Source organism: Lissotriton vulgaris, chromosome 4_1 (assembly GCF_964263255.1).
Source record: "Lissotriton vulgaris chromosome 4_1, aLisVul1.2, whole genome shotgun sequence".
Classification (NCBI taxonomy): domain Eukaryota; kingdom Metazoa; phylum Chordata; class Amphibia; order Caudata; family Salamandridae; genus Lissotriton; species Lissotriton vulgaris.
In genome coordinates, this window is record NC_141691.1 from 380410432 (window position 1) to 380425220 (window position 14789).

The window sequence follows — 14789 nt, forward strand, 5'->3', positions numbered from 1 at the left end:
CAAAATACCATTCCTGAAGTGGCCATCAATTGATTTACTAAATAAGGGGTTTCCATAACAGCTTGTGTGGACTATTTTGCTGTATAAAGGCAACATGTACAAGGGGTTCAGAATTAACCTCCTAGTTCCTCTGGAAAACTGGGAACCACCAGCACATAAATGTACTAAACAGCATTGGACTATCAGTGAAGGATTCAATCTGTATTGGGTGCCCAGAGCTTTGCCCAAGCACATCTAGCTTTTTACTATATTTCCATCAGGTGGGACAGACTGAAATGTGTGGCTTTAAGTGTTGGTAGAGAATGCCTAAACCACCAGGGGTTCTGGCAAAGAGTGGGAAGATGGAGGGACCCACTTGTATTAAGGGATTTTGCAGGTGTAGTTTTTTCCCCCCACATTATTATGGATTTGTCGCATTTGCTACACAATCCATCATCTGCTGCATAATCTACAGATTTTAACAAAACAATTGTTTCTAGTTCAAATGAATGAAAAGTGACTGAAAAGCAGCAATGTGTTTACACACACTGGAAGGCCCTTCACAAAGATTAACTTGTCATCTTTCATATTTCTATATTTGATAGCTAAACTTGTACAAATGAGACAATATATTTACCCAGACAGTACTACAATGAGTAAAAATATTTTTAAAATGAAGTAATTATATTTTACAAATGTGCTGCATAATTTACCTCTTTTGCCTCATAATTTAGTGCTCCCCAGCCACATAATTTTGTGGTTTCCTGACCCATAATTCCAGTGGGCCATTGTACCATATATTAGCATAGTCATGAATAGCTCATGGCAATACTGAATACAGGAACCATGAGGCCTACAATAAGAAGGCTTGCATGCATGGCACAAATGTTTATTTATATATCTGTGTATGTCTCTTGTATTGTGCAATACTTTTTTGATCTCAAGTGATCGAAATAAAGTTTGACTGACTATCATGGCACAAATAGGTCCAAAATCTAAATGTAATGAAATGTACATGTGCAGGTGACATGTCAGTATTGCGCTGGAGACTCCCTGGCCCAAGTCTTCATAGTTAAAGTCATAATATGTGGCAGCAATCATTGCTGAACCTTTGGATATGCCATGGGTTATGCCATGTTAAACCAGTGAGAATGTGTGTGCCTCAAGAGTGATTCCATCCAATGCAGCACCTCATGAATGAACCTGATTTTAGTCTCTCATATCACCCTACAACCAAGGTCTAGCATTAGGATGCCTGTTATGAGCACCCCAAAGTGATCCCAAGTGAAAGTCACTTAAGTGGACTGAATGCTCATTCCAAGAGAGATTCCCAAGCAGGCTACAAGCCAGATTTGAACAAAAAGGTAATTTGGACCAGGGTCAAAATCCCTAAACTTTAAAAGGGACAGACTGCCAAATGGATTCGGTCAACAAAGGTTTCGAAAGGGTCAGTGAGAAGGAGCTTTAAATGACACAAGGGTGACAAATGCAATATTTTTGTGGATCATCAAAAGGGTAGGTCAACTCTGTCAACTCTGCAAAACTACAATCCTTAAAAACATAGAAGGTGTGTGGGAAAGGAGATCTAGATTTTTAATTTTTTTTTAATGTATTTGAGTTTTATATATCGCGAACTAGACCCGAGACATCTGGTATCAGAGCACTTTACATAGCAACAGTTTTGTTACAGAAGGACACATTAATTTTTTTTAGGCACAGGGAGATTAAGTGATTTGCCCAGAATCACAGAATGTTGAGCGTCGCTGCCAAGACTCAAACTCTGTTCCCCAGCTTCGAGGTCAACTGCTCTAGTCGTAAGGCTGCATCCTCTCCCCAGATAAAGTCAATTAACCGATAGGCAAGAGTGACATATCTGCTAGACCCAGGTATACACCTATTTGTACACAAATATTAAAAGCATATCTGGACAGTTTGAGTGGATGAGGTCAAGGGGAAATAAACTGCTACGGTCCTGGAGATGAGGGGGTAAAAACACAGACCATCCAGGACCAAGCAGTGCCATAACTTCAGGAGAGCCAACTGAAATTCCTGATACAGGATATTAAGTCAAAGTGTGAAAAGGTCCACGCATGTACAGGTCCTTGGTGGAACAGAGATACAAAGGCTCTTGGGTAAAGCTAGCCATAGAATTCCTCACACTATACACCAACAAAGGTTTTTCCATGCATAATCGGTTTTATCTGAGGCTACATTGTGACACGCCAAACTCACAAATAAAAAGAAAAAAATCATTGGACATGTTATTGTGCCTTACCTGAATGGAAGTAATGGAAGCTGAATGTCCCTGAAGCACAGCAACCGGTGCACAGGTTCGAAGACACCATACTCTGACAATTTTATCGCAGCTGCCAGCAGCCAACAACGTGTTTTCATAATTTACAGCCATATCAGAAATTTCAGCAGAGTGTCCTCGCAATGTACAGAGAAGACGCCCATCATCAGTAGCCCAAATTTTCACCAAACAGTCATCTGATCCCTATTTTTAACAGAATGGAAAAATATATATATGGAGTCAAGCAGTATTATCCAGAGACTTATCTTTAATAGCTCAAATTAAAAAATCTGAATAGTTAAATGATACAGAACTGAATACAGATATACAAGTAGATTCCTGTTGGGAAAAAAGAAACGATGTAGAAGGGCTCCGTGGCTAAGGGAATACTATATACAGCCTATGCCTTCACCTTGCAAAAAAATAAAATAAAATGATAAAATGTATGATAAATGGCGAGCATCGCTTATCTCATTATGACTAATAATGCTTTACTCCTCATGGAAGTTTCCCTGTGAGGAACATCTAAGAATTAATGAAAATGAACAGGACGCTTTAGGATGTGATGTGAACTAAACTGCATATTTATGGTTTTATATAGAGATGTGCTCTAAACTGAGCATGCTCTTGTCGTCAATAGATACAATAGAATTAGATTTGTATATAATAATGCTTGATTACATACAGCGGATTTTAGGTAATTGAGGGATTGCAATATATGCTATAGGGTCCAGGGGGACATTAATTATGATTACCCTTTTCCCATGTTTTTAATGTAAGTTTTATCGAAGTTAGTTTTAGGTTTTTCATGCCATACTATTGTTTTACCTTGCTTTTATGGCTTTGTGCTGCAATAAAGCGTATTTGACTAGGATGAATACAGATATTTTTATGCTGGATTATTAAAAACATGTGGTAAAATTACACACAGGACAGCGCAAAATAAATAACTTACAAATCTTGTGCTGCATTATCTCGAGTAGGCTGGGCTTCCTTGCTTATGAAACTCGACATACTGAAGGCACCAGAGAAAGAAAGTAGATCTCACCACTACAAGGAGGTGAAGGTCATGGACCAAAGCAATAAAGCCACCCTGTACATTTGACATTAGGTGAATGTTACTCACACTAGGTAGGCTAGGACTGTTGAACATTTTGGAGTGAAATGTACAATGTAATCTCAGTACTGCTGTTGCTCCTGCTAAGAGGACCATCTTTACTATATACCCCATATTGCCTTTGCAATTTATGCACTAGATAAGTTCGGACGGGTTTCAATTCAATACCTGATAGGTTACCATTTAAAGGCTAACTCAGAACATGTAAATAAAAAGGAAATGTTGCATTACATACTAGCAGTGAAAAACGTTGAGTATCCAAACACACACGTCTATTCTACTCAATATTTATTTTCACCACATTCTGAAGCTTGTCCATTCATGCTATCTGCACGACTAGATTCTAATGAGAAAAACATACGTTTCGCAGATGCAGGAGTGTAAGGGCTCTACAGCTATCAAGCAAAATGTGTATTAGTGCATAGAAGTGCATGGTTCTTTCCTAGTTTTACTCATGCACCATAAAACGAAAGGTTTTAGTCAGTTCTCCTGCTTACTTGAAAATGTGTTCAAACTCTTCATAGACATTTCTAATCTTATTCAGCTTTGGAAGATTTTAAGTAACTGAAAATGAACTATTTCCATGAATCTAGGGGGTTGGTCTGTGTACAATTTGGAAGCATACAAATTAATGTTGTTATGCAAATAAGCCACCATCACTAAGATTCAGAGTAAAGACATGCTGAAGTCCACAACAAAGGAAAGGGTCATCAATGCTAATAATTAATAATACTTTATGCCAGAAGTGTTGATAGGACGCCACTTAACCCCTGGATGAGCTGTACAGGAACAAGGGGTAGTGAGCGCTATATAAATGCAATTACAATAACAATTCTAGGTAATACATTCACCATTATGCAGGTGATGCACAACTCTACTTAAAAGCTCCTCTGCTTCAGGCATTCAAAACCTCAAACAAGTCTTGCGTATCATCCAGACCTAGTTGTCTAGCTCCTACCTAAAGATCAACCTAGCACAGACAAAATTCCTGTTATTTGCAAAGAACAATACACAAGATACAGTACAAACCTGGCTCAATGACATGAATCTTAATCACATGAGAATCCAAGTAGGAAGCTGGTTTTTCCTATGGCATACCAAATAGAGGAATACAGTGCAAAAAGTCCAGGTATTCCCTTACCAGGGACACAGGCTTGCTCCAGCAATCCCAAGGTGATCTTCTAGGGGTAGTCTGGTCGAGCAACCTTAGGTAAGTATGTTTTTCAGGAGGAAAACTTTTGCATTTGAAAAGTCGACACTGCATTTTTCAGAAGCTGTGATCTGATCCTATGGCAGGAAAAACAAGTACAGTGAGTATTGGGGCGAGGTCGACGGTAGCACTCACAGGCCACCCCAGGTGGCACTGGGGCAGCCGGGAGAAGAGGTGCTTTTTAGCGTTGGTATCCCAATCTTATCCAATGGGGATCGCTCCAGTTGCAAAGAGGCTGCAGGCTTGGATCGGGAAGTCAGTTGGTCTGTACCACAAAGGACGCTTGTGATAAAGTGCCATCTTTCGTCCATGGTACGCCCCCACTTTTTGCTGAGTGGCTGATGTGCTTTGACTGAGTGTGCCCTGGGCTCCTGCCAATCAGGCGCCCAGGACCTGTGTTCCTTCCCTAAAACTGTATTGAAGCTAAAACCCAATTGGCATCTCTGGCCACATATCAGCCCCTGGTAAATGGTACCCTAGGTACCCAGGGCATTGTGACCAGAGAAGACCCCTAAGGGCTGCAGCACTTATTGTGCCAACCTTAGGGGCCCTGACACCCACACACTGCCTTTGCAGACTGAGTGCCCTGGTGCAGCACTAAACAAAGAGTCGACATGGCAAACTTCCCTGTGTGCCATGCCCACAAACCCACTGCCCTGGCATACATCAGTCACCCCTCTAGCTGGGTGCCCTATGCCAGTGGTGTGGGTACAGGTACATGAGCCCTGTGCCCCTACAGTACCCAGGGCCATTCCTGGGCACTGTAGGTGCAGTGATGCCATTACGAGTATATGGTGCTGGGAGGTCATTACGAACTCCACAGCACCATAATGGCTACACTGAAGACTGACAAGTTTGATATCAAACTTCTCAGCACATTAAACCCACACTGATGCCAGTGTGGGATTTAATGTAAAATGCACTACGGAGGGCATCTTTGAGATGCCCCCTGAAACCTAACCTACAATCCACGTCTTGTCTGAGAGACTGCCTAGGCTGCCACACAGCAGACATGGTGCTGGACCCCTGGGTGGAGAGCCCCGGCAACAATGCACATCCTGGGTGAGGTGCTAGGTCTCCTCCCCCAGGATGAGCAGGGGGGAGCTTCAAAGGCATATCACCTTTGTGAGCTTCTCCAGACCACTTGCTGTACTCAGCAACTGGCCCCCACCGGTTCTAACCCCCACTCTGGCGGGAAGACTGGCGGGAAACCCTACGTAAGGAAAGGGTGTGTGGCAGCCTGTGCCAACTCCACCCCTCAGGTGGGAGAGGCGAGGTGAAGCAAAACTCCGGGCTCCGGCCATCTTGAGGATGGGGAGCCCTGCCCAATCAGAGATAGGCTCCTGCCCCCCTCCCACAGGAGAGGAGCAGGATGGGGGGTGTACTCACCACAGGACAGGGACTTATTGGTCCCTGCCCTTCTCCTACCTGTAACACCCTTAAATGTAGCATTTAGGGGCATCCTGAACCCTCCTTCCTCAGATCTCGATTTTGAAACGAGAAAGAAGACCAAGAAGAAGACGACCTGCCATGCAGCTGATAACAAGAGGACTACACCAACTGACTTGACCCCAGCCCTAAAGGCCTGTTGATCCTTGAACCTGCTCCTGCTAAATCCCAGCTTCTCCTGCGGACAGCAACCTCGAGAACCCCGGAGGACCTGCATGCCTTGACCCTCTTAGAGACTGGGACTCTCACGAGCAGTGGTTCTGCTCAAACAGCAATACCCCTGGTGCCAGCCAGGAACCACGCATCCAGTCCAATCTGCACCCGCCGAGGCCGGCCTGTGCCTTAGTGGACAAAGACCCTGAGGACGCCCCCCGGCAATTCTGGCCAGGAATCCAGTACCCAAGGACCCTCCTCGACGACGCCTGCAGACTCAGAACCAGGGACCCCATCTACCGCGACCAGCAGAGGGTAAGATTTCCCGACGTCCAAAGACATCCCTGCACCCGGCACCCCCCGGCCACCTGTGCCCAACTACAGGGTGCCTACCTGTCCTCCAAGATTCCAACTTACCCCTCGAAGTGTTGGTCGCTCCAGAAGATCCTCTGTCCCTGAGCCTGCAGCCTTTGTTCCCTTTTCAAGATCTCCATTGAAAAACATTGAGCACCCGATGGCTCAAAAGCACTCTGCACCCAGCCGTCCGAGTGCCCCTGGCAGTGCAACCTTTGTCCTATCCTCCTTCCCGATTTGCCCTGAGCAAGTGACCAGGAGCCCAGCTCCCACAGCCGCGTGGCCTGCTAGCCAGCAGCCACCAACCGAAGGCCCCCTGCCTCTCATTGGATAACATTGGGCCTAGCTACCTCTGCACCAGGCTGCCCCTGTGCCACTGAGGGTGTACCAACTGTACTTACCTCACCCTGGGAGAACCCTGAGTCTATGCCCAGAACCTTAACTCTGCCAGTCGAGTACTTACCTAAAAGCCGATAACTCACTTTTCTTCCATAGGCTAACATTGACTGGTTTCACTTGGAAATTCAATTTGCAGGTAAAGTATGTTCACTTTACTTTTGTAATCCAGTGCTGGACTCCTAGGTTCAGCACTGGGACCTCTATCTAAAACAGACAAGTAATTACGTTTTTATCGTTGGCACAATTTTTTAGAGAATATTTATAAGTTTCAAAAATCGACACTTAGAAACTTTTTCAGCAAAAAGCAGGCATTGATATCCTATGGAAGGAAATTCAAGTTACTCGTAATTACGGTTAGAATTACTTTTCAGGGACAGTACTGGGCTAAAAGATACAGCACTGAGGTCTCTCCTGAAAACAGGTGAGTAAATCCAAATTCGTAGTTCGGCTGATTTTAGATGAATATTTTAAAATTCCAAAACTCCACACTTAAAAGAATTTCCTTCCATAGGATACCATTGGTAATTTCAACTGAAAAAGTTTCCACTTTTAAAATACAATAATATTCCTTAAAAATCACTACTGTAACCAAAACGCTTTTACTTAACTGTTTACAGCTCATGCCCCGGGACTGAATCTAGGATCCAGTCCTGTAGTTAGTAAAGTAATCTACAAAGTAACTAATTGAATTTAACTGAAAATTCCCATTGAGCTCAATGTTGCATTGTGTTTAAAATTGTGTTGCCTATTGCAACAAACTGTACCTATTGCATTCAAAAAGTCTTATACCTATTTGAAAGGTATTTAACTAAAAGTAACTCATCCTGAGAAAGTATATTTTGATACCTTGTTGGTTCTCAAATAAAACAACTATATCTTTTGATACAAAACAATTGGCCTAGAGTTCAGTTATTGAGTGTGTGAGACTGAGTGTGTACAGCAAATGCTTTACACTGTCCTCTGATACTGCCTTAATGCTCGACCAAGCTACCACTTTAGAGAGTAAGGTTATATCTAACTTTAGCCTCTGCCAAACCTCTGGGGACTCTATACACACTGTACCTTACTTTGGTCCAGTATATATGAAACCACTTTCCTACAACGCTCAGGTCTTACCATACTTGAGGACACCTTTCGTCCTCTTCTATAAGGGCCTGGGGCTACTGGTGCAGAGGAGCCTTAAAGCATCAGTTTTTCGTCACTAGGAGCGAACCCTGGAGAGGCGGCCTGCAAACAGAGGCTGTAGGCGGCATCAGGAAGTCCACAGGGTGCAAGCCCCAGGAAGGCTTTGTCTCTTAACGGCCGGGGGACCACGCTGGCACCATTGGCCCACGTGTGCAGTGGTGCTTTCTAGTTTCTGGTTTTGGCAGGTCAGGGTCCTCTTAGGTCCCTTTGGATGCCATGCCTGCAGGATGCAGGGAAGCCGCTCCAGTGCTCCACAGGAGATACTGAGTATTGTCAGAAGTACTGGCAGTTCTCCCAGGCTTTTGAAGGCAGAGCAGCTTGCAGGAGGAGTCAACATTGGTTCAATCGACGGGAACAGCAGGCGGGCTGGCATTGTAGGTGGCAAGTCAGTTGCTTCTTCCACAGTTCTTGCTTTTCTTGGCTCTTCGGTCTCCTTTTTTTGATCATCAGGATCTGATTTCCTGGGGCCAGGGTTCTTCTAAATTCTGAGTTTAGGAGTGTTAGGAGAGTGTAGGGCAGTAGCCAATAAGCTACCTATCACCCATAGGGTCACAACGCTCCCTATATGATCACTTCCTGGGGAAGGCGGTCATAACCCTAACTTTGAAATGTCGCCTCCACTTCAGGTAGCCCACTTTAGGGTTGGCACTAGCCTGAGAGTGGACACATTTATCGGACTAGATAATTCACCCGCCTGTCCAGGTGCCAAATGGCTCTGGAAAAAAGGGTGTCTGCTTACTCTTGTGAGAGTAACCAGATTCACATACCAAAGGTGGTAGGAAATTTGAAGCTCCCCTGCCTCAGCAGGTCATCGCATGAGAGGAGGGGAAAAACACATCCTTCCCAAGCAGGCCTGGTTTCTGGCGTCCAGAAAGCAAATGCCTTCACCCTTAGGGAGGTCAGACACTTGTTTCTGGTGGTGGGCTGACGAAAATCAGTCAGTCCGTACCAGGGGCAGGTAGGTTTTCAGAGGAACCTCTACAGTGCCCTCTGGGTGCATGTATTACTAAATCTGACAAAGGCATCAGTGTGGGTTTTTTAATACAAGATATTTGATACCAAAAATCACTCTTTTCATTGAAGCCATTATGTAGCTGGGGAACTCGTTTTCACCAGTGTCCAACAAGTTTTTGGTTTTTTTTAACACAAACTTTATTGCAGTTTTGTAAGGTATACAAACAGTCGACATGTTTTAAAATGGTTTCCTAGTTTACTTGTACTGGCAGTAATGGAAGATACCACAGGGGCACATCTGCTCATGCAGATATGCCCTCACATGGAATAGAAGGCACCCTGCTTTCAGGCTCTAAGGTCAGCTGTTGGGGTGACTTACAAATTAGGGGACATGACACACAGGGATATGTGGTAAAGGGATATGCCACCGGGGACCTGGTTAGCAGTAACCCAGTGCACTTCCAATTGAAAGCACATCACTTACCAGGTAAAACGTGAGAAGCGACCATGTCAAAAAGACTAACTTCCTACACCCCAACTTTCACCAAAGTCAAGAGACTTGGATTCACCCTGAAAACCAACCAAACCCTCAAGGAATACATTGCCAAAAAACAAAAATAGCCTGGTACCACCTCTCTTCTGAAGAAAGTCAAACTGTTTCTTCCCGAAAGCAACTTCAAAAGTGATGTTCAAGCCCTTGTACTCAGGCATCTGTATACTGGTAATTCCCTATACCATGGACTTGCAGACTCCAAAGTGGTACCCGTTAGAAAAATCCTACAAACGGTATCATGTTTCACCACAGGTCTGAAGTAATAAGATCACATCCCTCTAATGTTGATGGAACTCCATTAGCTCCCTTTGTGGGCCAGCACCATTTTCAAAATCAGCTGCAGCATTTACAAAGATATCACAACCAATACCTCCGCTTATCTTTCAGACAAGCTCACCATCTGTAGGAAGCTGGCTCTGCATATACTATTCTCAAAAAACAGGAGCCTAGAGGGAAACAGAAGCAGGCCGCCCCCCACTCAAATATCTCTCATACAACAATGGCCTGCTCCTGAACAGCTCAAAGGCTAAAAAAGGAAGAATTTACTCTTGTGGTAGAGGGAGTATCTACCTTCTATCCACAGTAATGCACACCGTTGCAATTTTCAGTCTGGCAATGTTGCCGAGACGTGTGTTTGTATATCGGTACCACCACAGAGCTACATATATGTCCTCCCTTCCATACGTGAAAAAAAGGGGAGGGGAGGTTGACAGTGCCTCACGGAAGCAACACCAAGGAGAGGATTGTATCAGACTGGTACTCGCCTGATTCCTCACTTCTCATCATCGGCTACTGTCAACCTTAAAGAAATGGGAGAAAAACAAACATAAAGAAAGTGCTTATAGGTCAAGCAACCGTGAGGTGTTGTGAGTGCTGAGACCCGGTGTGATATATCCGTGCCCAATTATGTGAAAAAACAACAAATATACCACTATAAAAAGAGTAAGACTAACTGGCAACTCATGACTTTATTCTGTGCTGTTAGCTCACTCTGATTAAAAGTCAACCGACATGTTTCATCACTTTGCCTTACAGCGATTTCTTCAGGGTTTCTTGGTGGGTCAGCGTTTAACATGCACCTTTCATAGTCTTCCCTTATTGTACCTGTAGCGAGTGGTGGGACACAACAAACAAACACATACAAACATTAAAAATGTCTCAGCGAGTAGCACCGAGCCCGGTGCTCACTGGCAAATGACAAATTCCAGCAATATAGATTTACCAGGTGGCCTTCTGTGGTGAGCCTACCCGGCCCCCGTGGAAGACTGCTTCACGTGTATCGTTCCCTGTCTCTGTACTGGGACGCTTTGAACCGCCAAAAGGTCGGTATCTGTGGCAAAAGACGAAGGCGGGAAAGTTTAGTTGTAATACATCTCGCTTAGCTTATGCCTATTAAATTGCGGGCGGACGTGATTTTACCCAGTCCCTTTTTCCCTTTAGTTGAAGCTCCTGCTCCCTCTATCTTTTAGCAGCCTGGTTAAAAAACTCCTTACCGCGTACGCGTGCAGGTGTGGTCTCGGCTCACCCCTCGTATGCTGTGGCGGTGCCGGCCGGCTGTTTACAAAGCCCGTTTCCGGGTCACGTGGACCAACGTAACGTGCTACGTCACGTCAACGGCGGGCGCCATATTTAAACGGGAAAGTGTCTCTAAGGGTGCAATATTATCGCCACTGTGGGATACACTCGGACTGATGTTCCTAGTGGGGTAAATTGCGGGACCCAGCCCCGGGGACTCGTGGAATTGAATACTTCTTTCCATAATATAAATTGTGAAGCGAATTGGTATATTCCTAATGTTATTGTTCACCTCTCTACATGGCATACCACCACGTTTATATAGCGATTGCCATCTTCGAGTGGGACACTTGTGTCCATGGTGTGACACCCCTGCCAGTCCGAAAATGGACAGTGGATCCTGACTTGATGATTTTATAGGGATCCGACATCAAAGGCTTGTGTGGTTACTTGACCTTCGAGTACATGCTCCTATTGTCACCATACCACAGATATTTATTATGCAGTACAGGTTAAGTGACTTAACAACAGGTAGTGTGAAACCTCTACATAGGGTCCCCTATGGGTGGTACACATTACAATGTTCATACTAAGTGAGGAGCCACTAGTCTCAGTATTATGCTGTTTGTTCATATGTTGATTCATCAGGATCGCACTCTAGGTCATTAAGACCTTATTCCACTCAATAATGTCATTGAGGCCTTGGTCAGCTGTTAACTCTTCATAGATCCATTGTGCCTCTTTCTTTAATAGTCTATTGCTCATATTGTGTGTATCACCTTGCACTCTCTCTAACACGATCCAACGGAGGTCTCTGGGTTTGTGTTTCAGGCTGTTGAAATGTTGTACCAGTTTGGTTGAGAGTTTTGCTGTCTTTAGGGTGCTGAGATGTTCCTGAATTCTCACCTTGATTTTTCTGGTGGTGAGCCCTATATAGTGCAATCCACATGGACAGGTTAGTCTGTATATCACGTTACACGTGTTACAGTTACTGAAGCTGTTTAGATGCCATGTACTTCCATTAGTCCTAGTGATGGAATTTGTTTTCATGGTTAGAGGACAGATGGTACATTCTCCACATGGGTAGTGGCCAGACGGAAGATTAGAGTGGGGCAGCTTAACTTGTGGTCTTGTATGGACCAGCCGGTCCTTCAAACTGGAGGATCGCTTGAAGGCGAACCTGGGCGGTGGCATTCGCATAGAGTTGGTGCTCAGGATATGCCAGTGTTTTCTCACTATTTGGCGGATTTTGGTGGAATGAGGTCCAAAAGTAGTGATCACTGGGATACAATCTTCGGTTTCCTTCGGTTGTCGCTCGAGTAGAGCTTCTCTTGGTGTATTCAGTGCTCGTTTCTTGGCCTTTTTTATCGTTTTCCGGGGGTATGCTCTGGCGATAAGTTTGTCAGACAGTTTTTCAGATTGTTCCATGTAGCTGTTGGTAGTTGTACAATTTCTCCGGTACCTCATGAATTGTCCCACAGGAAGGTTGTCTCGCAGAGCCCTAGGATGGAATGATTTATAGTGTAACAACGAGTTCTTGTCTGTGGGTTTTTGATGTACTGATGTTGCCAATTTATTGTCTGTGGCACTGATATCCAGGTCCAGATAGGTGGCTTTATATCGGTCTATATTCCAAGGGAACCTGAGACATCTATCCAGTGTGTTGAGCCATGTTAAAAAACAGTCCAATGTCTCATGTGTTCCTCTCCAGATGCACAGAATGTCATCTATGTATCTCTTCCAGAGGACAATGTTCCCCTGGAAGAGATTGGTAGCGTGATAGATGTGATTGGCTTCAAATTGGCCGACATAGATACATGCCAGGCTGGGGGCAAAAGTTGCCCCCATTGAAGTCCCTGAGGTCTGCAGAAACAGTTGGTCTTTGTGTGCAAAGAAATTGCGGGTCAAAGCTAATTCGATGCACTGCAGTACTAGAGTCTGTGCTGTGTCGTAGAACCATTCTAGCTCCCCCAGGGAGCGGGCTGCTGCCACCAGCGTCGCCTCCTGGGGTATGCTAGTATAGAGTGACTACGGAAAACGATAAAACAGGCCAAGAAACGAGCACTGAATACACCAAGAGAAGCTCTACTCGAGCGACAACCGAAGGAAACCGAAGATTGTATCCCAGTGATCACTACTTTTGGACCTCATTCCACCAAAATCCGCCAAATAGTGAGAAAAGACTGGCATATCCTGAGCACCAACTCTATGCGAATGCCACCGCCCAGGTTCGCCTTCAAGCGATCCTCCAGTTTGAAGGACCGGCTGGTCCATACAAGACCACAAGTTAAGCTGCCCCACTCTAATCTTCCGTCTGGCCACTACCCATGTGGAGAATGTACCATCTGTCCTCTAACCATGAAAACAAATTCCATCACTAGGACTAATGGAAGTACATGGCATCTAAACAGCTTCAGTAACTGTAACACGTGTAACGTGATATACAGACTAACCTGTCCATGTGGATTGCACTATATAGGGCTCACCACCAGAAAAATCAAGGTGAGAATTCAGGAACATCTCAGCACCCTAAAGACAGCAAAACTCTCAACCAAACTGGTACAACATTTCAACAGCCTGAAACACAAACCCAGAGACCTCCGTTGGATCGTGTTAGAGAGAGTGCAAGGTGATACACACAATATGAGCAATAGACTATTAAAGAAAGAGGCACGATGGATCTATGAAGAGTTAACAGCTGACCAAGGCCTCAATGACATTATTGAGTGGAATAAGGTCTCAATGACCTAGAGTGCGATCCTGATGAATCAACATATGAACAAACAGCATAATACTGAGACTAGTGGCTCCTCACTTAGTATGAACATTGTAATGTGTACCACCCATAGGGGACCCTATGTAGAGGTTTCACACTACCTGTTGTTAAGTCACTTAACCTGTACTGCATAATAAATATCTGTGGTATGGTGACAATAGGAGCATGTACTCGAAGGTCAAGTAACCACACAAGCCTTTGATGTCGGATCCCTATAAAATCATCAAGTCAGGATCCACTGTCCATTTTCGGACTGGCAGGGGTGTCACACCATGGATACAAGTGTCCCACTCGAAGATGGCAATCGCTATATAAACGTGGCGGTATGCCATGTAGAGAGGTGAACAATAACATTAGGAATATACCAATTCGCTTCACAATTTATATTATGGAAAGAAGTATTCAATTCCACGAGTCCCCGGGGCTGGGTCCCGCAATTTACCCCACTAGGAACATCAGTCCGAGTGTATCCCACAGTGGCGATAATATTGCACCCTTAGAGACACTTTCCCGTTTAAAAAGGGCGCCCGCCGTTGACGTGACGTAGCACGTTACGTTGGTCCACGTGACCCGGAAACGGGCTTTGTAAACAGCCGGCCGGCACCGCCACAGCATACGAGGGGTGAGCCGAGACCACACCTGCACGCGTACGCGGTAAGGAGTTTTTTAACCAGGCTGCTAAAAGATAGAGGGAGCAGGAGCTGTAACTAAAGGGAAAAAGGGACTGGGTAAAATCACGTCCGCCCGCAATTTAATAGGCATAAGCTAAGCGAGTTGTATTACAACTAAACTTTCCCGCCTTCGTCTTTTTCCACAGATACCGACCTTTTGGCGGTTCAAAGCGTCCCAGTA

At 44.7% G+C, this 14789-nt stretch overlaps 1 protein-coding gene across 2 annotated transcripts in view; it reads right to left on the reverse strand.

Moving 5' to 3' along the window:
• BRWD3 (bromodomain and WD repeat domain containing 3) overlaps positions 1-14789 on the reverse strand; it is a 1253402-nt gene that overhangs the window by 1138166 nt on the left and 100447 nt on the right. For both annotated transcript variants that reach the window (XM_086918755.1, XM_086918756.1), the window contains one exon: positions 2255-2476. In XM_086918755.1, coding sequence (XP_086774881.1) covers positions 2255-2476 — 222 coding nt within the window. The remainder of the gene's footprint in view (positions 1-2254; positions 2477-14789) is intronic.